At 42.0% G+C, this 26,482-nt stretch overlaps 1 protein-coding gene across 1 annotated transcript in view; it reads left to right on the top strand.

Moving 5' to 3' along the window:
- The first annotated feature begins 4,161 nt into the window (after nucleotides 1-4,161).
- The window catches only part of NWD2 (NACHT and WD repeat domain containing 2), a 136,955-nt gene continuing 114,634 nt past the window's right edge, over nucleotides 4,162-26,482 (top strand). Inside the window, exon 1 of the mRNA XM_004579160.2 lies at nucleotides 4,162-4,313. Within this exon, the coding sequence (XP_004579217.2) occupies nucleotides 4,163-4,313 (151 nt within the window). The 5' untranslated portion in view covers nucleotide 4,162. The remainder of the gene's footprint in view (nucleotides 4,314-26,482) is intronic.

Here is a 26,482-nt window from a genome sequence, read left to right as displayed (position 1 = left end):
ACGATAAAAAGATCTTCCATTTGCTACTTCACCGCTCAAGCAGATGCACAAGCTGAGGTTGGGCCAGGCCAGAGCCATGCGCCTAGAACTCCTGGCCTCCCACAGAAGTGAGAGAAGGCCAAGTGCTTGAACCATTATCTGCTGGCATCTCAGCTCACTCACACAAAGCAGGATCAGACAGTAAGTAGCTAAAATACAAACCAGCACTACGATGAGAGACCAAGGTCTTAACGTACCATTATGACCAGGGTCTTAACGTACCACACCATAACGCCGGCATTTGGTATGATAGGTTAGTCTTCTTCAAAAGCGCTCTATTTTCACCTATATCTATAATAGGATAACCAGAGTAGTAATCTAGGAATTTCCTGGCCAGGATGTTTGATGTATTCAAGGGTGTGTGATCTGTGTCCCTGCTGCTGGTTCAATCACTTAGAGGCTCTGGCTGTGTGTGTTTGGATCACTACTCCCGACATCAAAGGAGGATTCACAGCCATGCAGCTGCAAGGGAAATCCCCAGCTCTCCCAGCCAACAAACAGGTGAGGAGCATTTCCGGGCCAACGACTTTACAACAAGCAAAGTGCACCTGAAGAACAAAACTTAGCACAGGCATATAATGAAACATATACAAGGGGCAGCACTGTCCAGAAGGAACATGAAACTTGGAGACAGGGCATGCTGGGACAGCAAAATTGAATGAGATACTTATTTAAAGCCTACTATGATATCTAGCATACAGTTTTACCACTATCAGGTCCTGGTTGTCCTGCCTCTTGCTTAATTTCAATTTGCACAGAGCCACCACCACCTACACGTCAAGAGGAACTGGAGTCCACAGTAAGGCGCCTTCCTGCTTGATGAACAGAATGTACCCAAGGCAAATGTAATTTATCCTGACACAGCCACACTTTGTAAAGGGCTGGGACCTCTATTCTACAAAGACAAGATGCCTCTTTATGGCCCTTCAGCCTGCCAGCTGGGAGTGAAGAGGAGACTGGGAACGCCAACTTGGTCCCAGATCCACTTTTCCCCATTTCTCACCATTTCTAGATTCTTTAAATTCTCCACTGCACTTCCTGTATGGTAGTGATTTCATGAGGAAAGAAGAGGATTGGGCGAAAACAGTCTGAAAGCCTTTATCACCCCACCAAAGTCCTCGATGTTAACAGAGTCCAGTCATGTGAACACTGAGTTTTCTTCCTGTCTAAACAGCTAGGCAGATAACCAGGCATCCGCGCCTATGAACATGGGTCTAGACAGCCATTGTCCAGGTCACTGAAGACATCAGCGAGGACTAGACCTGGGTTAAATTGCAATATTTTCTAATGAGGAGGAAAATTAATCAAGCATTTTAAGCAGATATAAAAGACAAAGTAGGTTACAAAATCAGGGCCTGCTCTCCACATTCATGCCCTCTCTTTTCCCTCTCTCACACAAACCAAGGGTACTTCAAAAAGTTCTTAGAAAATAGAATTCTAGACAAGTTAATCTTGGTTTTAAAAAAAATCTAAAATCCATGCACAGTTTTTATAATACATATTTTCTGGGAAATTTTTTAAAGGACCTGCCTAACACATGCGTGTGTTCACAATTCCTCTAGGTGGAACATAAATGCAGTTTATAAGAAATCATGGTGATCCCTTTCTATCCCTTTGCATGCTAGGAATGAATGCCTGATTTAGGATAGCAGATGCCAGCAGAAGGCAGAGGAGTGTGGGGGAAGATGCTGTGTGTGCTTATATAGGGGAGGTGTGTGATCAGATATGCAAAGACAGCAGCTGCTCTACCTGAGGCCACTCTGGTTGAGCAAACAGCCTTTCACATCAGAGCCCACCGGCAGGACAAAAATCCACTCTGCAATGCTGCCTTGGTCTGCAGTGACACGGCAGATGCTAAACTTCGGCGCGTGTAGAACAGTTAATTAGGTTACAGAGGCTGCCAAAAATCTCAAAGTCATCCGACGAAAATGCAACACCTAGAGATCTGAAATAAAGGTCAGAAGAGGCAAACAGCAACCTCACTTTCAAGAAGACAGAAACAAATAAATATGGGGTTGGGGCAGGGAGGGAAGTAAGCTGGTCCTTGACAATCTGGCAACTTCTTGTCCATCTTTATCAAGAAAACGGAAGTCAGGCATCAAGTGGTCCTAAGGAAAACACTACTCAAGCCACTGTCGACTCGAAACCTGACCAGAGCTGGGAGCTCAGTCCATACCCCTTGGGACATCAGGCACCCTTTCAAAAAACCTCTTCTTGGGAGGCAAGGTTTTCACCTGGGAATAAGGAGCCCGGCCAGGGCAAGAAGACAAATTTGCCTTTCACAAAAATTCCTAAAGCCTGGGTCTGCTTCAGGTTTCCAAGCACGTTGCAAGTCAAGAATGGTGTGTGACGCCTCAGCCTTAAAAACCTAAAGACCTAGTTCTTCCCCAGCGATTTCCCCAGAACATGTGTGCCAGGAGTGGGATGACCAAGTACACAACACAACACAGGATTTCACTGCCACCAGCAGGGCCCAGAGGAAGTGCAGGCGCGCCCAAGCCCTGGGGCTGCCCGGAGTAGGCGCGCCCCGCCCTGGTGAGCACCAAGCAGCCGCCAACAGCCTCGTTGGCGTTCCGCCCCCTCCTCCAATGTCACTGACACAACCAAAGCCGCCCCTCCGTTTCAGAAACAGGTGTTCCCACACCAGAGCTCAGGACACCACGTCCGGAAACCACACCCCAATCAAGGCTTCAAAAGCTCCCCTTTCATCAGCCCTCCCTGACCACTACACAATACAGGTTTTTCGCTTGTTTTGTTTTGTTTAGTCTCCTCCTCGCGATTAATAGTTTTTCCCGCGGGAGCTGTAGAATGCGGTCGGAGGAGGTTCGCTCTGCATCTTCTGTCACCTCGGAGGACTGGACCCCAAGCAGCACTGTCCCGCATTCTCTCCGGTCACCTTGTGCAGACTTGGAAAAGCTACTGAAGCGCTAACACGGAGCCAAGACCCAAGCACACCACCAGCCCCCGCCCTAATCCACAGCCACCTGCATTTTGCGGGCCGTTTCTAAGCGGAGGACGCTGTGGGGCGCTCCCTACAACCCGCACCTGTCCGCTCAGCCCAGGCGCGCGCGCCAAGCCTCGCGGGACTCCAGGCTTCCTCGCGGTGGATGAAGAAAGCGCCTGGGCAGAAGCAGGAAGGAACCCGCTGGGCCTCAGTGGCCTGGAGAGAGCTCTCCGCAGAGATCCACTCTGGGAAAGGTCCCGCGTCCACGCAGCGAGGAGCACGTGAGCTGCGCGGCGTGGCTATAAAAACCCCAGGTCGGACGCGCTTGCGGAGCGATCGCAGCCGCAGGAGCAGTCACCTCAGCCTCGAGAGACTCAGCGACGGTCTGGAGATTTGACGCTTCAGACCCTGAGTGTCCGGTCTCAGGTGTCTGAGTTCAACTTTGAGGTCGAATTCCCCGCACTTGAGCAGAGAAGCGCAGACGCCCGCACGCGTCGATTCCCCCAAAATGCTCAGGACTTGTTTGACCTTTAGGAGAGTTGGAGGGGTGGCAGCAGTAGGACTCTCCCGCTGAGTGGTGTCTCCCAAGAGGCAGCCTTCAGCATTAGTGCTCGTCCTACCGGAGCCCGGGAACCTCCCAGGGCAGCCCCCAAGTCCCCCCTCTCCCCCCCAAGGCATCCAAGCCCCAAACAGCCCAGTCATTTATGCGCCACGAGGCGGCAGCTTCCGATTAACCCCGGACGCCTTCGCGCAGATAAAGTTTGATCTGCACCCGCTCCGTGCCCGCCGCCTGGCGGCCCCCGCCTCCCTCGGCGGACGCGGGTGGGGAGGTGGCCGCGGGCTGGGCGGCCGGCGCCGGCGCTTCCCGGCGCAAATGTGAGCCACGCGCGTAAGCTGCAGCCACGCTGACCTCCCGCTGCCGCCGGCTGTGGCGCCGAACACAGGCAGCGAGCGAAGGCAGACGCGCAGAGGTGGACAGCGGGCGGCGGTGACCTGGGGCCCTAGGGTCCGCATGGCCACTCCCCGCCGGCCAGGGGTGTGCACCAAGGAACTGGCCAGCAGCGCCCCGGGCTTGCGGCGTCTTTGAGTCGCGCCGCCTGAGGGGATCGACCCAGCTTTGCCGCGGCCCCGCGGGCAGGAACCTGAGGAGCAGCAGGCGGCTGTTCCTCTCTGAGGGCGATGTGGCCGACCGGCGCGAGCTCCAAACTGCCCTGCCCCCGGGACTCTGCGCTCCGGCGGGCAGCTTTCTCCGGGAACCTGGCGGCCCTGCCTTCTCACCTCGTGCCCGCCGGCCGCAGCGTGCGGGTCTTCATCAGCGCCAACCCCGAAGGTGAGTCCCTGGCCCCAGCTCCCGCGTCCCCAGCGTCCGCCCGTCCTTCTCTCAGGTCCGCGCTACGGGAGCCGGCGAGTGTGCAGCGCCGCGGGTGCGCCCGTACCTGCTGCGGCTGCCTGGGCGCGTGGGGAGTTCATTCGAGTCACTTTTCTTTCTTTTCGAGCCCACTCTCCTAGGTCACCCGTTTCTCTGTCCTCAGGGCGAGCTAACAAAGGCGTGCGGTGCCAGCAGACGTTTCTGGAAGCATTCCGCTCGCACTGCCACAGCCACCCTCTTTCCTCACCGGTTCTTTTTGGGATTCCCCCCTCCGCGCCAGGTCACAGCTGAAAGCAAGAGCTGCTCCTCCTGACTCTGACTGCGTGGTGGGCTCCAAAACAGGCGTTCTCACTCCTTACCTTAACCGCTTACTCCGGGCGAGGAGAGCCTGGGGTTCCTGGAACCTCACCTGAAACTCTGCCTTCTAGGGGCAAACAGCTTCAGGGAAGCGATGGCCGGAAGGGGTCGAGAGGAAGGGGGCGCCGCGAGGTCCAAGCTGTGCCCCTGAGTGGGGTGGCCAGGCGGGACCTGGTGTCTCTTGGGTCTGGTCGCCTTGGACTGACCTTGGGTAGTGGCGTGGTGAAAACTTGTTGCAGCCGAGCACCTGATAGTGTAACTCTCATTACTACCATGAACCCTAAAACTGTTAGCTTTCCTTCTTAGTAAGTGGAGGATAAATCTGCAGGAATGGATTTTTGTCTAAAAGAAGAAAAATGTTCTTCCATAAGGTACTGAAATTGCCCTATGACTCTTGAAACTTTTTTCTGTGCTGAAGGAAGCCTTGGGTCTAATTTTTAAGAAAGAAAGAAAATCATTGGGAAAGAGTCCTCATTTGAAAACTTAAGACCCATTGCTCACAAAATCATTCAAAGAAGACCACAAAAAAGTAACTTTCTAGGTATGTCTGTCTCCCAAAGTTGGCACTGTCAAACGTTTAAGGTGACTCTCAGGTGCTGACATGGAAATTGGGAGAACGGCAAGGACATGAGCTAGGATTCAAAACAACCTCAGACATTTGAAGGAGACTGTTGCTTTATCAGATTATAACTCACTTTCATAAGGCTTAATTAAAGAGGATTTTAAAAAATAGATATGTCTTCTGGGATTTTTGTTTTATCTAAATCTGCTTTAAAAAAAAAACTTGGAGCTATGCCACCCATTTAAGGAGATATCCCACTTACATTTCAGTGGTATTTTTTAAAACATGCTAGCAATATTTTAAAGTGTTGGTAAGAATCATGTTAGAAAATGTTTAATCTTGAAATTTCCAATTCACTGGAATGTGAAGTCTCATGAAATGTGTTTAAATCTGCTAATGTGCAGCCAACTAAATCATTCTTTTCTACTGAACAAGTTACAGTGAAAATTGGCTCATATTTAATGTTTTTCTTTATTAAATATGCCATTTCTGGGATAAAAATAGTTTATGTTGATCAGCTTACGATTAGTGATTAGTGTCATTTTTTTCTTAAGCCTTTTCAAATCCCCTCATTTCCTGAAATAAAAACTTCAGCTTTATAAATCCTAGGAAAGTTAAAAGGAGGGTGGAGCCACTTGTGCTTTTTGGTCATGTTTGAAGTCGGGCTGCTTTCCACGTTTAGAAAACCAAAAGTGTGAAGATTACCTGAGAAATTTCTATGGGAGCAAAACATCCAATCTGATCCAAACTGGAGAGCTAAAGACATATGGAGCTAAAAAGACAGGACAAGGTATCTAATCATCTGAACATGAAGCTTTAAAAACATTGGTAAATGCTCTGTAAGAGAAAGCACGTAACTATGGGATCTTCACGGATGCAATTTAGAAAGCAGGTGCTTGATTTGGTCCAATCCAATATTAGATTCTTGGCCAATGCTGAAGAGCCTCTCCGTTGTCAAATTAAGGCAAAGAACATTATCTCATAGCTTTCTTTAGAAACGGAAATCCAATTTGTGTTCTAGATATAAGCTACTTTGTGTTGAACTTACTGTGGTACTCCAAGAATCCAGCTAGGCTCTTTCTTATTGTCTTAATAGCTGTTGCTTTATGGGGCTTGTATGGAATTTCCCCAATGAAGGTAATACATGGCTTTAGGCTGGAAGATTGCTCTCCCATTTTATTAGTTCATTTAGTAGCATAATTTGGATTTCTGTCCTCAAAAAACCCTCTGAGGGTGGTAGACCAGGGAGGTGCTCCCTGTTTTGCAGGTAAGAAAATTGTGCCAAGGCTAATTGCCAGAATTCTTACAACAGAACCGGACTTGAGGTAACCTGTAGGATACTCAGAACACCTCTCTGGAACTTCTTGGCCAGCCTTGGTCGGCAGCAGATCTTGCTGAGATGCTTTACAGCCACAAGGGAAGAAGGTGAGGCTGATCAGTGCTGTCTGGTGTCTTCTGGCTGCAAGCTTTGAGGATAAAAAGCTGGGAGGAATGATGACTACCCTGGCTCACTTCACTTCCATGGAGAAGGAAATCAAGTGGACAGTCAAGGACATTTCAGAACATGATGGACTATGCTGGACACACTCCTGTCCAAAGTGCGTCTGCAGCTGGCCAGTCTGTGTCCTGGAAGACACTGGAGAAGGACCCGTGTCCTTGGAACCCATGTCCCTTGTCAGGGAGGCTGCAGCATCCCAGGTTCACTTAAATGGGTGTGCCTGGCACCTCATCTAGTTCTGTTTCCCACCCAACACAAAAATCACAAATGTATCTCATCTATTTAAATCCTTGGAGGTGTTCTAGTTATTTTGTCCATGCCTTCCAGAGTGGTACCTCTATTTTCTCAGAACAATAGTTCTAAACCAGACATGATTATCTGTGAATAGCCAATAGGGCTGAAGATGAGAGGTACCTGCACAAATGTCTGTTACTGATGCTGGGGGACCCTCCACTTAGGCTAGTCTTAACACACAAGGTAAGCCAAGTCATTTGCTTTAGTACTAACGAACGTTGATGTGGGTCCACCATCCCTAGTCTGTGATTCTGTGGGCTAGATGATCTTGTACAATTTTTTTTCAGATTTTTTTGGAGATGTGCTTTTATATGGTTTAATATGTGAGGTCAGTGTAATGCCCTTCATCAGAAATACATCTGTACAAGAAGATGACTTAACTATAAAACAGCATTGTACAGAACTAGAAATATTTTTCCCTGTTTAGCAACAGTCACAAACAGCTGTTAAACACTTGAAATGTGCTAGTATGACTAAGAAGGTAAAGTGTGTAAAACTTTAAGTTTAAATAAGCAATAGGGACTACTGGCAATTGTATCAGATAGACAATCTGTAAGTGGAATATTAAAGAATAAGTAGCTGCATGTCAGGTAAGGTCTGATCTGGTCATTTATAACTCATCTAATTTTAAGTTTTTCTCTCACTTTGGAGAAAAACTTCACAAAGCTTTGGTACATTTGCAGTTGTAGGTAAGGAATATGACCCTTTACTGGAAAATGAGGTTTTTAACTCAGAGCAAATGAACTTCATAATATTGAACCCCAGAATTATAGACTTACCGTCCCAGTCACTCCCAGTAATGCAGGGGCAACAGACCTCAACCCCACACCCTTTAAACCATAAAACATGGAGGGCCAGTGGAGAAGAGCAGATACACTTTCCAGAAGGAAAGAAAGGGCTGCACTGTTGTGCTCAGCTATCCTATCAAAACATTTCTCCCCCGAGCAGTAGGTGACAGTGTGGACTGCCCAAAGCCACTGTACCCATGCATCTTCATGTAAAAATATATCTGGAGTAGAGGAAAAAAACAGCAACAACAAAAGCTGTAAAACTCTGTGTGTCTTTTTCTGCTTCCTTGAATTGCACTTCTTCTCTTTGAAAGTTGTACACTCTTGTATGTGATGTTTTATGTTCGGACCATTTCCTCTTAGAATTCTTGCATCTGCATGACTGAGCGTCTTTCTGGACTCTTCTCCGTGCTAGGAAAGCCTGTTCTGCATGTTGATGGAAGCCACAGCAGACATGCCTGTCCTTCCTAGCTGTGCATAGCTTTAGTTGTGCGACCACTGACCCTTCACTTTAGTTTTCATACCCACGCAAGAGACAGTAAGATTTGCCTGGACAAGTTCACATACAATTTACTATTTCTCTTGTTTTTGTTACTATTCTGATTATTTTCATGACTTTCTGTTTTGTCATCATCTTTATGAGTAATCAAAAATATATACAAAAACAACAAGGACATCCTTAAATATTTACTGTCTTAAGGAATAAAGTGACACATTACATTTTATCATAAATATGTGTAAGACATTTATTATAGTAAATCGTAAATTTTACTGATAGGCAGCGGATGTTGTGGTGCAGCTGGTTGAGACACCCCTTGGGACGTTCTCATTGTCTGTCAGTGTCTGGATTCAGGTCCTGCCTCTGCTTCTGATCCAGCTTCCTGCTTATGCACATGGGAGGCAGTAGATGGTGGCCCATGGATTAGAGTACCTGCCAACCCATGGGACTCTGATGGAAATCTTGACTCCTGGCTTGGTCCTGGCTAACTCCAGATTGCACAATAAAGAGTGATATCTTACAGAGCATTTACCAGAGTTTTAGGAATTTGAAATGTGATCATTAACAATGCAAAAGGTAAGACCCAGTTTGATGGTTCAATGACTAAATCTTCCCCTTGCAAGCACTGAGATCCGATATGGGTGCCAGTTTGTGTGCCAATTGCTCCACTTCTCATCCAGCTCCCAACCTGTGGCCCAGAAAAACAGTAGAAGACAGCCAAAGTCCTGGGGACCCTGCACCTGTGAGGTAGACCCAGAAGCTCCTGGCTTTAGATCAGCTCAGCTTCAGCCATTATGACCACTTGGGGAATGAACCAGTGGATGGAAGATCTTTCTCTCTGTCTCCCCTTCCCTTTGTAAATCTGCCTTTCCAGTAAATAAAAATAAATAAGTCTTTAATAAAATAAAAGTGCAGAACGCTCTCCAATCTGTGGCCATTTGAGGAGTCAACCAGCACATGAAAGATCTGTCTCTCATTGTCACTCTGCTCTTCAAAAAAAATAACTTAAAACTACTGAAAACGTTTAAAATTTAGTTACTGTCTTCTGAGTCCATAAGCAGACTTTTTCAGCAGGAGGAATTGTTAAGTACAAGTATAGGCTTGAGAGTCAGGATTCTGAGGTTGAACCCTAAATCAGTTATATAATGCTGTGATTTTTTTAAATAGATTTCTTAACCTGTTTTCTCAACTTCCTACTGTATAAAAGAGAACAATAACAGCATCTGCCTCAAATGACTATTGAGTAGATTAATATACTAATAGGTAGAAACCACTTGGAGCAGTGCTGAACACATAGTAAGGATTAGTAAGTGTTTGTACTTGTATCATTGTGTTCCACTATGATGCAGTAACAGTGCAGGTATGTTTATGCAATTATTTATATATTTAAAAAAACCTTCCATTCTCAAAGAAAATAATCTGTAGAGACATACCAGTTAGGACTTAGGGGTAAAATATAAGTCATTCTGGATATTATATGGTACTTCCAAAGACTCACTGTATACATGTTAGAAGAGTAAAATCCAGGGCGCCTGTAGGCGTTTAGCAACATTGTGAAAGTCACCCACCAAAGAAAGAACAGTAATCTGTAGAAGTCATTGCCAGTTTTGTAGCTGGCCCTTCGATGCTGGGAAGTTAGCAACTACTGTGAATACACATCTGCTAGGTCCCATGCACCAGCCACTGTGATGAGTGACAGAGGGACTGCATCCCGTTTGTGCTCCAGATTTCATTCAGCTGCATCCAGAATGGCATTTGATCCCTCAAAACAAGCAAGTGTAGGCACTTGTAAGTCTCCAGCCACTGTGTTCCAAGTGGAAGGATAGGGTACCATGAAGCAACTGCCTAACTTGGGAAGAAACATTCACTCACCCATCCAATAAACATGAGGTGCCTACTGCACCCAAAGTGCTATTGTGTGCAAACAATAAACAATAAAGCAAACTAAGGGCCTCTGCTCTAATAAAGTTTACAGAAATATACATGTAATGAGACCTAACCTGAATCTCTGAGCAGAGGAGTAAAGGATGCCAAAAGGGTTGTATAAGCCATTTTGGAATGGATTCCCAAACAAGTAGAGAGAGACAGGATAATCCAATATGAAGTGTAATGATGATGAGATCTCCATGGGAAATGCAGATAGACTTTGTTATTCAGCAAAGAGGTTTCAGCCCTTTCCGTAAGAACAGAACTGAGGTTTTGAGGTGATGCTGTCATCTTTACCTTGAAGGGACTCATTTAGAGTGACATTCCAAAGAAAATGTGACTCTGACCAACTGTTAGAGGTATACTATATACAAAAAGACCAAGACTTAATGATTTAATAAATCATCAATGCATCTCTTAAAATTTTTACTATACCATAGCAGTGATATCATTTGCCATTTTATAATGCCCATTGGTATATACGGTACTATGAATATACCGTTTGTTTTAAATATTTGTCACACAAGTTGATAGAAATCATGTGCTGATATAGAGTTAATGATTTTGTGGGTATTTTAAAAACTTTAAAGTGTATGTAAGTTTTCCTGAGCTTCTTTTCACTTGATTATAGCCTATACCTATTTTTCTGCTAAAATGTGGTCTTTTTACTTTTCAGTTGAAATCTTTACTTTTGACTATATCTAACTTAAAAATGCTATCCCAATAAAAGGATAAAAATTAAAATGGTAAGATAAAGGTATCTGTAATTTTCTTTTTATTTGTTTTACAGTTACCTGTTGTTGTATAGCAGCCTACACCCAATTTTAGTGGCTAACACAGCACAGTGTTGTTTCTCATAACTCTTTGGTTGGTGATGTGGGCAAAATTTCTGTTTACAGGTATCAAATGGAGTCACTATTCAATTTCATTCAGCTCTGTAAATATTCACCATTAGTGGTTGTTATTATTGCTATGTATTGTCAAGGTTGGAACATGACTCAGTAGACAGAACCCTCTTCCCATTGGGTCTTGTGCCCAAAACCTTTGCTTTCTGATACTGCAAATAAGGTGTGTAGGATCATATACACTTAGAGTAAGGAGTTCCATGATCCAAAGTTAATAAGATGAAAGACCACAGCTGTGGTTGCAATTCAAAGGGAATAATACCCCTACCCTGCTTCTAATGAAATGCTTCCTTGAAATCTCATTTTAAATACAGACTATTTCAAAGACTTAGACTTGGACACACACAAGATGAAGAGCCAAGCACAGATGTCAGATGTCTCATTTCTGGAGTGATTATGGAATTTAACTGAGAAATGAAACCACCAAATTAAAAGGGTATCCTTCAGAGTGCTTCATCTGATCTATTACATGTCCTGTCATTCAGAGATGTTCTTGCCACTAAATGTGTTTCCTTCTGATTTTATTCTAAACATCAGCTGCAGTGTTTGTGGGATACCCATCATGTACAAGCAAAGTGTTAGTTGATTGATGTGGAGGGTTGCATAAAGTTAAACAATACATACTGCTGCCTCGAGCCTTTAGATTCACACAACTAAGAAAGCAAGCACAACACAAAAGTACAAACAATGCAGTTTGGAAAAGGATGTTTACCTGCAAAGGCCTGTTGGAATGATTGAAGTCAACTAGTTGTCTCTGGTGTTTTAGTTGGGCATGAGTTCAAACTTAGATCAGCTCTAAGAAACAATCTGTCTAGTGCATAAAGGAGGCCAGTGGGAAACTGGTTCAGTTGAGGACGATGATAACAAATTCTCTTCCAATAGAGGGCAATTTTTTAAGACTTTTTTTTAATTGGAAAGACAAATATACAGAGAGAAGGAGATACAGAGAGAAAGATCTTCAGTCTGCAGGTTCATTTCCTAAGTGGCCACAATGACTGGAGCTAAGCCAATCCAAAACCAGGGACCAGAAGCTTCTTCCAGGTCTCCCACACAGGTGCAGGGTCCCAAGGCTTTGGGTCATCCTCTACTGCTTTCCCAGGCCACAAACAGGGAGCTGGATGAGAAATGGAGCAGGTAGGACACAAACCGGTGTCCATATGTGATCCTGAAGGTTGCAAGGTGAAGATATAGTTATTAGGCTATAGTGCTGGGCCTGAGAGGGCACCGTTTTGAAGAGAAATTTGGTACTAGAAAGGCTGGTGGAATCTAAAGAATAGCCTATCAAATGAGCAGAGCAGTGGCAACAATTTATGTCATTGCCCTGAATGTTGGAAAAATAACTCCAGAGTTTGTTCAGATCATAAATGGCATAGTATGAGCAATGCAGAGTGTGAAAGTTTGGGGGACAAGACTGCCATTCAGAATTGGGGACATGTGGAAAGATTGCATGTGGAAGGACACAGGGTAGCAGACATCTGCCAAAAGCAATAGGATCTCAGCCCCTGGCCAAACAGGAGAATCGAGACCTGAGGGCAGTGTTGAACTCTGCTGTCTGAGCTGGTAGCTCAGACTACGGCCATAAAGTCTGTGTGAGTAATAGGACCCTGACAGAAATAGCGCTAACCACTTCCTGGGTAAAGCACCTACTGGGACGCTGGAGTGGGAATAGCTGTTTTTATTGGTGATATGAGGTGAGGTTCTAGGTATGACAGCATATGAATACAGGGGTTGGGCTGCAGAAAATGTTAGTAAGAAAGAAATGTAGAATACCGTTTGGTAAATGAGAACTACTTGATTGCTGTATTCAAAGATGAGTTTTCCAGAGAAGGGGAATAACATATGGTGGATCGTCGGACAGTTCATGAAAAAAAAAATGCTTGTTATAAACATGATGCATGAATTTCAAAAACATTCACAGCAAAATAAATTTATTTTAATGACATTTTCCATAAAATTTTTATAATATTCTCCTGTACCTTGTAATGTCATTTCTGAATCATTAATAACTGCATGGAATGTCTTATACAGAAGGATATGGGAATGTATTTAGGCTCAGTAGGAACAAGCTATATATCTTCATCTATGCAGAATATTTGTAACTTCAAATACTGTAAGATAGAGTAATGGATTGCTAAGAGCAATAGAATGGGAGAAGCTGTTGTTTTATTCCATTTGGTTGTAGCAGAGAAAAAAAACAGTAAAATAGGAAAACCTTGCTCAAAAACTAATTAGTGAGAAATTTCTTGCCCAAATGGCAAAGCTTCTAGAATACTGCTTTTGAAAAGGAGAAAAATATTGACTCTGTTAACTAGACTGAAAATCTACTTGTATGAAGTAGAATCTGCATATTAGTTCATTGCTAAACAAATAACCTCAGTAAAAAATCACAGTTGATGATATTCTAAAAAACTAATTAGAATGACATTCAGAAACTATTGAAGTCACTGTTTGATAAGGAGAAGAAGGTAACCAAAGATATCAAATACTAGGAGAAAAAAAAGAAAATCTGCTAAGAATACTGAAAAGAGACACAAAATTTAAAATGTTTTTTGTCCAGATTCTCCATTCAGTAGGCTAAATTATCTATATTGTTTTAGTCAATTTTCTGTTGCTATGACAAAATACCAAAAGCTGGATAATTTAAAGAAAAACCAAGTATATTTTGCTCATAATTGTGAAGGGCCAAGAACGTGGCATCATTTCCGCTTAGTGCTGTTGAAGGCCTTCCAGCAGCCTCGCAGCATGGCAGAATATGGTATAATACAAGGAGCATGTAAGGGAAAAAATCACATGGTAAGAGGGGAAGGCATGAAGATTCAGAGACCACGCACATTCTACTTATAACCCACTCATGGGAACTAACCAGGATCCTGTGAGAACTACATTAATCTTTTCCAAGATGAGCTTCCAGGAACCTAATTGCCTCCCAGTAGGCTCTACCTCTTAAAGGTTGCAATGCCTTAGCACTGCCACACAGGGAAACAGGCACTAACAAACGAACCTCTGAAAAGCACATCATGTAACCAAACTGTCGCATCTATAGAAGTGACTACAACAATAGTGTGTATGAAAACATGATTCAGACCTTCTCTTTAACAAGCGATCCTTTAGAAGTGTTTTGTTACCTGCTAAGTCATGAAGGGTGAGAGAATTCATAAATCAGGGAATTTAACAATTCAATGAAATCACTGTGGTTTATTTGTTTTTTATTGTTTCAAAGGCAGAGTTAAGATAGGAGGACACAGAGAGAAAGAGATTTTTCCATCCCCCTGGAATATTCCACAAATGTCTGCAATGGCCAGAGCTGAGATGCTCTGAAGCCAAAGAGCTCAGAACATCTTCCAATATCACACATGGATGCAAGGGCCTAAGGACTTGGGCCATCCTCCACTGCTTTCCCTGGTCATTAATAGGAAATTGGATTGAAAGTGGAGCAGGCAGGACTTAAACCAGTGTCCATAAGGGATGCTGGTACCACATGTAGAGGCTTAACTTGCTACAATGCATGGTGCTGGCCCCAAATTGGAAATCTTAGAAGGTATCAGTGTTTTTTTGTTGTTGTTGTTGTTTGTTTTTTTGTTTTTATGGTCTCTCTTGAAATTTTTTTTTTTGCAGTCCTCCAATATAGATGTGATATCTATAACTTCTTTGGAATCTGGAATCTGTATCTGCTTTGACAAGTGGATTATAGAAGAAGTGAGCCTGGTGGGCTTTTTCAATAGGCCAGTTCCACTTTCTGTCTCATGAAACACTTGTCCTTAAGTACATTGCCACCATATGGACAGATCCAGTGGAAAGGAGCCATTGAGCAGCTCCAGCTTGTCCTCAAAGAGTGGTAGTGGAGCTGGATCTCCATCCCCATTGAGTTGCCCCGCTGATGGATGCTGTGAGATGTAGGGAGGAACCTTCACACTGAACCCTGCCCAAATTATAGATTCAAAAGAGGGATAATTTTAGACACTCATTTTCATGTGCATTAATGAATGAGTAAAACTAGTAAAGCAAGGTGATTATTTTTACTGTACACTGATGAAGAATAATGAATTTGAGAGTTAGATCAGATTGGAATCCCAAGATTTGTTATAAACTAGGGCAAGGAATTGAATCTCAAGTTTCATTTCTCAGCCATAAGTTAGAGATAATAATATCAACCTTGCAGAATTACTGTGGAAAGGGAATGAAATTATAAGCACCTATAACAATGCCTGAGCAATAACAAGGACTCAAATTATAGGCAAGCATTTGTTGGAAGCCCCACAAGATAATGAATGTGAGTGGCTATAAGAGGATAATACTTGAAAAGCAAATGGCTATGTTCTATATCATGGCATGTTTGGGGATGAAGGGGCATAAGGCAAAGGTGGTCTCCCTAATGAATTCCTAAATTTTTTATCTGTATAATCCATGTATGTGCTTAGCTACAGGGAACTGCATAGAAATACCTTGGTTAAATAATATTAGTTAAATACATATATATGAACTGAGCAGATTACAAATTATGCAGTTAATTTAGGACACATACTAGAACAGATATACTCATCTTTATTAAAAAAAAAAAAAGCCTGCAGAAAATACGGCTCTGTTTGAAATGTTAAGTAGCAAACAGAGTTCAATAAAACAAGAAAAAATCAAAGTTAGCTCTTCCTTTTAATGTGGGATAGGTGAAACTCACTTGAAAAATCCCAAATTCTTTGACACATAAAGAATCCCTTTCAGATTGATTTAAAGATACATAAGGTTCCTGTGCTGTTTTTCTATTTCCTGTTAATCTTTTAGACCTTGGTGCAGTTTTCTTGCCACAGATGTTCCAAAGAGCATGTGGTGCCTGCAATTATATGGGAACAACCACACTTGATTTTAAAAAAGGCGGGGGGCGGGGGGTGTTGGAGCAACTACTGCTGTCTAGGAAGGATTTCAACACAAATGCCATGCATGACTGAAAGACATTATTTTTTTAAGTTTTTTTAAGATTTATTTTTATTGCAAAGCCTGATATACAGAGAGGAGGAGAGACAGAAAGGTAGATCTTCTGTCCAATGATTCACTCCCAAGTGACCGCCAATAGCCGGTACTGAGCCAATCCAAAACCAGGAGCCAGGAATTCTTCCAGATCTCCCACACAGGTACAGGGTCTCAAGGCTTTGGGCCATCCTGGACTGCTTTCCCAGACCACAAGCAGGGAGCTGGATGGGAAGTGGGGCCGCCGAGATTAGAACTAGCACCCATATGGGATCCCAGCGTGTTCAAGGCAAGGACCTTAGCCACTAGGCCACCACACCGGACGCTAAGACTATTATTATTACAAGTGGAATCTAATTCTGTTTTTTAGAATACTTAGCGCTACTACACAAGGCTCAATGATATGTGAGCCATCCATGTTGGGTACCTGAGATGGTTACTGCAAGCCCACAGGATGGCAAGAACCAAGCACAGGTCCTCCTAGAGGTGCAGACATTTGGGAATGAAAGGGAATAAAGAGGGGGTGGTTTCTTGAATGACGAATGACAGCTTTAACGTGAAAAGGTCAATCATTCGTTTTATTCATTGATTTTATCTTACCCATCTGTAAATAGAGTGAAATTAGGAAGAAAACCCAGGCTTTTATGCATTTTGACACTAAGTTTTGTTTTTTTAATTTGGTGCCACTTGGAAAAAATGGCAGAGGGCAGAGACAGGTGAAGGGGAAGCCAAGAACCTGCCCTCCAGCATCTATCCAGTTACGTGTTCACCTAAAGAAAATGGCATACAGGGCCTGTCTAAATGCTTTCATTCTATTACTGAGATTCTTAAAATATTTACAACTCATTATTTGGCATTTATACGTACATAATTTCTCTGTTTTTTCTTGCCTTTCATTTTTCCCTTTGGAAAATTAACCTACTTCAACTGTGTTAAAGAGATAAAAGGATTTTGCTTTTGCTGCTATGATGAGCAGGATGAATGCCATGTGCGCTCTGGGGGCAGCTTCAGTGGGTATGTCAACATGAAGATCTCCTGTTAACACTCTGCTAACCTTAAAAGGTGTGTGTGCACATCCTGTGTGCCAGGGATTGCACCTGCAAGGGAGATGGTGTTACACACTCTGAGTTCAGCTTCACACAGAATCACAAAAGCAGAATTCTGTAGTCAACACTACCCACTGTTTATCAGTTGTGTGTCTTGGGCATGTTCTGAAACCTTGAGTCTTAATCTTCCCATCTGTCAAAATCAAAACAATTTAATATTGCCTTCCTTTAAGGAGTTCCAAGGTTTAATTCTTTTAGAGATTTATTTATTTTTATTGGAAAGGCAGGGTGCAGAAAGAAACAGAGACAAAAAGAAAGATCTTCCATCAACTGGTTCACCCCACAAATGGCTACAGTGGCTGAAGCATGATACCATGCCAGGTGCCAGGAGTTTCTTTTAGATCACCCATGTGGTTGTAGGGTGCCAAGCACTTTGGTCCTCCTTTACTGCTTTCCCAGGCCTTAAGCAGAGAGCTGGATGGGAAGTAGAGCAACCAGGACACAAACTGGTGCCCATATGGTAGGCTAGCGCTTGCAAAGTTGAGAATTAGCCTGTTTAGCCACTTCACCAGCCCCAAGGGTTTTAATTCATAGGTAACATACTGAGAACCCTATGTAAAAAGCAAACCATTGTTCTTTGCTTAAAATACTCTTCCAAACATGTAGGATTTAAACTGTCTTGTAAGCTAATATTAAGTAATTAGATTATAGTATGATCAACAGTTGCTACTTATACAAAATATTGGGTCCAGAAACATTGCAGAATAATTTAAAGGTTTCAAAGAAGGCTTCAAGGAGTTAGTGGGATTCATCCTGACCTGAGTCAGTGGCATCCTTCTGACCTATGTACCACCAGAGCCGACTCTAATTAGTATAACTCATCTCCCCCGTGTCCCTGTGCCTATTGTGGTCACTCCCACCACCCGTAGATTTAATCCTCTATCAGCGTACCTCATTTTTCAGTGTTATATACTTACCCTGTCTTTTACCCCACACTTTGAATCTTCATCTATAAAACAGATTGATCCCCACAGGAGTGGTGGTGGAGACCCACCTGAGAGTCGACACTTCCAGAAACCAGAGTTCCCAAGCAACCACTTCCCATAGGGATAGCTTTCCAGGCTCCGCTGTTGCCCCAGGGGAGGGGGGAGAAGACTAGAATGCCTCAGAACCCTTCAGGAAAGTAGGGCCTGAGGAGTGAGGTAAGCAGATATTTCCGTCATGAAACTAGACAAAAGAAGTGAAGTTTTAAATTTTCATGAGGGAAAAAAAAAAACCTCTCATACTTCATACAAAAGCAATAAGCAGTGCTGCTAGTATTAAGATTTAGCTGCATTATGACTTCGGGAACCAATTAGAAGCCTGTCACTCTCTGTAGCATTACTTTATGGAAGGTTTTTTTTATTATTATTCTATCGTATTCTATTTCACTCATGTACTCCAACAGCCATTTGAAGTTGGAGAGGTTTGAGTGTGTTCACTAGAAAGTATTCTCCATGTTTCCTAATAGAACTGGGTGTACTTTACTTCCTGTCTCGTCAAGACATTGTGAAGTGGTAAGAGCATAAAGTGGATGGGCACATCTTGGCTTTCCATGTTTTTGAATCATAGCTTTATGACCATGGGCATTCTCTCTGAAACTCCATGTTTAGAATGAGAAAATTTGAAAACAAAACCTAGAGCAGGCATTTTTGCCTAGCAGTTAAGATACCCACATCTTGCATCAGAGTTCCTGAATTCCATTGCTAGCTTCAGATCCTGCCTCCAGCTTCCTGCTAACTCAGACCAAGAGACAGGAGTGGTGGTTCTAATTATTGGACCACGCACCTGAGGGAAATGGTTTGAGCTCCTGGCTCATGACTTTGGCCCCTGTGCCATTATAGTCTGTTAGGTATTAAAGCAGAGTGTTTGAGCTTCCTCTGTCTCTCTATGATGTGTTTTCTCTCAAATAAGGAAAATAATTTATTGAAAAACAAAACCTGAGGCATCTTCCAACTGTATTATTTATACCATTTCTCTGAAATTCCTTTGAGTGCCACGTTTTAAAGATTAAGAGTCAGGGAGAGGCAGAGACAGGTCAATCTTCCATCAGCTGGTTCACGCGCTAGATAGCCACAACTGCCAAGGCAAGGTACATACATGTAGTTAGATCCAACCTAAGCTTTTGGGCCACCTTTTGCTTTTCCAGGGAATTAGCAGGGAACTGGCTAGGAAGTACAGCAACTGAACATGAGCCAATGCCATATGGGAAGCTGGTCTCCCAGGTGGTGATTTTACCCACCATGCCACAACACCAGCACCATCCGATTATCTTTTTATGTAGAGCAATGGTGAGATCTCCTCAATTTTACAACTTTATGAGCATGTCTGCCCTGTTGTCTGAAAAATATTAACATTTCCTGTCTTTCTGCCTCTGAATTTATTATGACAGTGAATGGAAAGGCACTTTAAAACATTGTAATGTGTTATATAAATGTAAATTATTTGAGTATGAACAGTGAGGATACGAGAGGATTAATAAACTTCTTCCTAGATTTTCCTTATTACAGTTGGAAAGTATGAGAGTTAAAAACAAATATGGAAGACTCCTTCAGACTTACACATGAAAGGCTTAGATTGATATGTATCAGAACTCGGGATAAGGCAGTTACATATGTACTCTTGCAGGAAAGGGATTTGACAGGTCTGTATCTTGGATTGTGGAATCCCTTGTGCATGTACAGCACATAACACATATAGAAACTGGAGAATAGTAGATGTTAAAATTGTAGACTCAGAAACACAAGGCTTTGAGATGTTCCCAAGTGCTTTTTTCTGACTCCATGATTTTAACCAAGTTACCTGAATTTCTTGAATCCTCCATTTTCTTATCTCTGAAACTGGAAATGGCATAGGATTCTTTAAAATGACCTAACGGTTATGAGACGTTTCTAAAATCCTTGGCAGAATCATTTCTCTTTAAATATTAACTAGAATTACTATTATCAATGTTTGTATCATCTCCATTCTCTCTCCATCTTAGAGATGCTGACAGCTCAGCTAATAAGGAAGAGACATCGAGTGTGGCTGAGCCAACTGACCGTGACTTCTAAAACACATCATTCTTCTGCTGGCACTGTCTTTGTGGCCCACTCAGTAAAAGAAAGATGTGTGACACGATGATGAGTTAGGAAACATTTAGATTCTGTTTGTTTCTATTACACCACAATGTGCATTTCCAACTGTCTGTCAAGGTTGACATCTTAAGAGACCATGTTTATTATAAACATTGTTTAAAAAAAAACTTTATACTCAGACATCATCTTTAGTCAGATTCACAAGAGTTATTCAACAAATATTTGTTGAAGGTTTTCTATGCAAGACACTGTGCTAAACCCTGGTGTCGAAGAAATGATCTACACTGAGGCTGACATTTTGGCACAGCACATTAAGCCACTGCCTGCAGTGCCAGCACTTGGTGACCCTGGTTTGAGTCCCTGATGCTTCACTTCCCATTCACCATAATCCACCGGGGAAGGCAACAGGTGAGGCACCCAAGTGCTTGGAGCCATTGGGTCCCAATGGGAGCCCTGGATGTAGTCCATGGCTCCGATTTCAGCCTGGCCCAATCTTGGCCAGTCATCTGGGCAGTGAACCAGCAGATGGAAGATACCCTGTGTCTCTCCATAACTAACTCTACCTTTCAAATAAATGAGTATATATATATATATATAGATTTTAAAAATACTTTATTAGAGAACAGTATTATTTAAAATATGAATATATAACTGTATTATTAAGTAATCATGCATATAGACCCTGCCTTTCTGACAAAACTTTGGGATAGAGGGACAAACATTAATGTGAAAGGACCCAGTACATGCAGAGACCTGTGAGTGTTCAAGACAACCACATTAAGAAAAATTCTGTTGGTCTTGGCTGTGCATCAGATAGTGCTAGGCCTGGTACTTGGGTTCTACTGCTTCATGCAGAGTGACTTCTTTCTTACCTTCTCTCAGTCTTGGCTAATTAATATTGATTAGTATAATTAATATCAAATACTAATGAAAATATTTGACTGTTAAGGGTTCCTTTGAAGAATACTGAAATGCTACATGGGAAAAATTTGGTAGTATGTCAGGCTTATAATAGGTAGATTCATACTAGTTGTTAGGCTGAATCAAAATGGAAGTAAAGTGTGTGTGTGAGAAAGAGAGAGGGATGAGGGAAGAGTTTGTATTCCTTTCAATGGATATAGGATTTTGATACTTCTTTCTTAATTACAATGTTTATCCCATTTATCCTGAGATTTTTTTGTTAAATTGTTATGATATTTTTTAATAACCAGCTGACATTTTTCCTAAATAGGTCATTTTGTTGTACAGCCAGCAAACTTGGTGTTCTGGAGACTTTTGCCCAAGGAGGTTGAATATATTTATATCTGGATATGCCTGTATGTCAAACAGATATTTCCATCTGTGTTTGAAAGCTGGTGAGGCTATGTAGCAGTATAACATTCCCTGCCCCATAAATTTATAAATCAGTTTTCTCAACACATAATCAGACGTTTTCATTCAGTCAGTTATATTTTGTGTGCATATGTAAATTTTTAATTTTCTGCTTAAATTGTATAAAATACTGATATATTCATATACATATATGTACTTATATATTATATGTGGTTTTTTTAAGGATTTCATTAACAAACACCAATCAAAATGCCATTTTTCAGCCAGAAAATAATCAAGATTTAAAAAGGCAAAGTCTAACTTCTCTTCCATAGCAGTTATGGTAACAGAATATGCCAGGGGGTACAGAACCTGTAGGCTAGATTATATCATAAAACAGGTCACCAAACCACTCAGTACTTAAATTGTCAGACATTCTCACAGTATTAAAATCATATCCAATTGTATCTGAAGTCCAACTTCATCCTATTTTGTGGCTTAATTGCAAAATTGTCTAGCCTCTACTTCGAATGAGGGAAGAAAAAACAGGAATATGTTTTGGGAGTAATAGTAGTACTAAATAAAACCTCAAAATAAGCTCTAGATATGAAATGATATGCATGTATCACGTAACATCAGATATATGTTCTGAAAGATGTTTCATTAGGCAGTGTTACTGACATGCCCTCTGATTCTGCTCTCATGGTCACAATTCTCCCTCTCACTCTAATTCTTCTGCAACCCTCTTAAATGTACTTTTGTCATTATATAAGAGAATCTTTGAAAACATGGAAATTCATATTATGAAAAAACTGGACCTTAAAATTTTTCACACCAAAATAAACATGTTAATCCTACTTTTTTCATGAACTTTGTTTTTTAAAGATTTATTTTCATTGGAAATGCAGATTTACAGAGGAAGGAAAGACAAAGATCTTCCAGCTGCTAATTCACTCCTGAAATGGTCACGACAGCTGGAGCTGAGCAAATCCAAAGCAAGGAGCCAAGGTCCCCCACATAGGTGCTGGGTCCCCAGGACTTGGGCCATTCTCCACTGCTTTCCCAGGATACAAGCAGGGAGCTAGATGGGAACCAGGACATGAACTGGCACCTACATATGATCTTGGAGATGGAGGATTTAACCAACTGAGGCATTGCACCAGGCTCTTTTGCATGAGTTTTAAAGATATTCCTGTTTAATCATTCTTCCATGTCCAGTCTTATCATTTTTCACAATGCCCAAAAAGAACACAACCACAAACATTTGGCCATGCAAAAGAAGAATAGTGCTCATGTACATATGAATTGGCTTTTTATATATTAAAGGTTTTAATATTTTAAGGATCTTACCCCACCAGATAATCAGAATATCCTCCCTATTTCAAGATCCTTAGTTTCACCACATCAACACAGTCTCTTTTCTAAAGTAAGATAACTTTCCCATGTTCTAAATACTAGGGTGGAAATATCTTAGAGGGGCCAAAGTATTACAACTTTGGAGCCTTTAAGGAAAAAAAAATCCTTTGCTGCCTCAGTGTCAGGATTCAACAGTAATGTGCACCATTCCTCTCCACTTTGCTCTCACCGGTCCTCTTGGTCCATTGTGGCTGTGGTGCTGCTGCTGTCTCTCCCCTTGGCCTTGGTTCGTGAATCATCCTGCATCCTCTTCACTTATCTAAAGCCTATGCATGCTTCAAGGCCAATCTCACTGCTGTGCTTCATTCAATATTAATGATTTTCCCAAATTAGCTACTTGTGTTGTAGATGACACAAAACCCACTCAGACTCTTAAACAAGAATAGGAGACATTATTGACTCTAGTGATTTGAGTTGTGTCTGGACAATGGTGGCTCGGGCCCCAGAAGCAAGTGTGGGCAGGCACTTGACCATGATCAGGCTTCTCTTGTGTTCTTATCTGCATGGTTACTAAACTCTCAGATCAGCTGGCTTGTTTTGGCAAAAGTGGGTCTGGCCAGAGATCACCTAAAGTTCACAAAGAAAGAAAAAGAAGCTCTTTCCCCCAGCTAGTGTTTGAAAAGACTTTTGAGAGAATTACTGTGATTGGCTTGGCTTATAGTCACACATCCAATCGTTGGACCAGTCACTGTGGTCTAATGGTCACATACTGAAGCTAGAGTTCGTAAATGGGAGGGTTGGCAAGAGGAACAGCCTTTTAATAGGAGAAGTGTAGATCTGACACCAGAGGAGAAAAGACTGTCAAAGTAGTGTGACTTCTCCAGCTGTATTATATTTTGTTTGTATTCTTCTAAATTATCATTTCTGTTAATTTTACCATCTTTATCTTGTCTCTTATGTTTTTCTTCCAGGACACTGATTACATGTGTAATTAAGCTGACACTTTGTGTCCTTAAAGGAAATGCATATGTCTTTTTCATTTTTACCTAAGCCCTCCTACCTATTCCCTAGCAGTATACAATACTGACAATAAGTGTAAAGTAACTGTGTTAAACTGAGTTTAAAATAACACTTTAGCACAAAATATATTTTAGGGAAGCTCAAGGTTAATTAAAGTAAGTGTTAAAATTCAGAGAAATTAAGTGCATTGTGGAATTTAATGACTTGAGAAAATGTTACGATTTAAACTGAGACTTGAATAGAATTTAAGAAGAAAAAGACATATAGCAAAGACAATGGAGTTTCACAAAACCTATGTGACTGTGAAAGAAATGTGAATAAATATAAACCTAAAGGTGAATTGATCTTCTGGTTATTCTAAACTGTACTGGAAATCAGAAGTATTTCATTTTCACATTAGTTAATTTTCATCATGCGATAGCAGTTTCTCCATATCTTGCAATGATTCCTCCAGTCATTTATTCACTTAATTACTTACTGAGGGTTTACTGTGATGATTTATGCATGCTAAGGTAAATGACTCTTTTATCAGGGAACACGCTGCTTCAAATAGGGATGCTAAGAGCAGAGGAAATGGAGTGCTGTGGAGAAATAGAGGGAAAGCAGCACCACTCCTGGCCAAGTCAGCCCCATCATAGCACAAAATTTGTAGGTCATGTGAGCCTACCCATCAGGGCATAAGGGGTAGCCATTTCTAATGCAGACCTTAATGGATTCTACACATTTTTTAAGCAGTTGTGCTATTTCTGATGAAAAACGTTTGTCATTTAAATTGAGAACTCTGCCCAAATCTACTTCCAAGCATAAACTATGAATCTACCAAAGCTTTGGGCTAGAAATTTGAGACAATAAAAATTTCACATTAGAAGTATTGAACTATCTCTTGCCTTTGATGTGTTTTAAATAAACAAAACATTTAGTGTTTCTCATGCCAAGAATATTATTATAACAATTAAAATGGTAATTGATATCAATTAATATTGAATGGAGTCTGCCTCCAGGGCTTGGAGTCTGATTTAGGGAGCCAAACTAAAAACTGTTTAAATTGGATGGGGTTAGAATTGTGAAAGAAAATTTAAATGTAATGTGGTTGGAATTATGAAAAACATTTGACCCCCCCCCCCGCAGTACCTTCACAACTGATTTTTTAAGCATTAGCCACTGCTGTTCCTGCTTCTATGGCTCTCTTATTTCGTAGGCCGGTATTATTTCCTTTCTACACTGAAGATCGCTTTATATTGAGGAAAAAATTACACATGCTTCCTCTCAAACCAGAAACACCAACATCCTGTCTCTGCCAATAGGAAAAGGTCTGTGCTTAAGAACCTGAGTGGCCAAGACTCATAATTTAGCACCATCCTGTCAGCTGATTTCCTTTTGTGCACTTTGTATGCTCTTCCAAATGAAGCCTTTGTGCTTGCGCTTCCTCTGCTGGACTCTTCTTTGTCCACCATTCATCAAAAATTGTGAAACTTTCACATTCCAATCTATGGTCTGCCTTCTGACAGAACCCATCTCAGTGAGCTATGAAAATTGCTTGAATATTGATGTTTAATCATAGGCCTTTTACTTTATTCTTTCTCTGTAACAAATGTCCCTGCCTTGTTTCCACTTTAATTGTTAATGAATAAAGAATGAATGAGGGCTTGGTCATGTTCGTGTATGCATTTTAAGTACCATGGACAGTGCCCAGCAGAAGACACCTCATGAATATGCAGTACAGTATTACATTGCATGGCTTGAATGTTAATAAGATAATTATAAATGTAGATTAGAATACGGTATTTTATGCATTAAGATCATTCCCTGGCATTAGTGATATATTCTGTAACTACTGAGACCCTTTAAAAAGCTGTTCTGTAACACTGTTTTTAGATGAAGATAGTGGACAAGGGGAAATCAATGTTTTAAGAAAAGTATTCTGGGACCCGGCGGCGTGGCCTAGTGGCTAAAGTCCTTGCCTTGAATGCCCCAGGATCCCATATGGGCACCGGTTCTAATCCCGGCAGCTCCACTTCCCATCCAGCTCTCTGCTTGTGGCCTGGGAAAGCAGTTGAGGATGGCCCAAAGCTTTGGGACCCTGCACCCGTGTGGGAGACCCAGAAGAGGTTCCAGGTTCCCGGCTTCGGATCGGCGCGCACTGGCTGTTGTGCTCACTTGGGGAGTGAAACATCGGACGGAAGATCTTCCTCTCTGTCTCTCCTCCTCTCTGTATATCTGACTGTAATAAAATAAATAAATCTTTTAAAAAAAAGTATTCTGGCAACCATCTATTTAGTGGGCTGATGAGGAGGAATAGGTTGAGGCAGGTAGTCAAAACACAGGGCAGGAATCAGGGAAGAGATGAGTTAGTATCTGGGCTAGAGTTCTCCAAACAACCAACATAACTCATTCGGATTTACCTAACTATTGCTAAAACTCATTTGACAAATGGAAATAAGTCATCAACTTTACTTCAAGTAACTGATGAAAGTTCATCCTAACCAAGTAAGA

This window comes from Ochotona princeps, chromosome 11 (genome assembly GCF_030435755.1).
Source record: "Ochotona princeps isolate mOchPri1 chromosome 11, mOchPri1.hap1, whole genome shotgun sequence".
Lineage (NCBI taxonomy): Eukaryota > Metazoa > Chordata > Mammalia > Lagomorpha > Ochotonidae > Ochotona > Ochotona princeps.
This window is presented reverse-complemented; position numbering and strand designations above follow the sequence as displayed.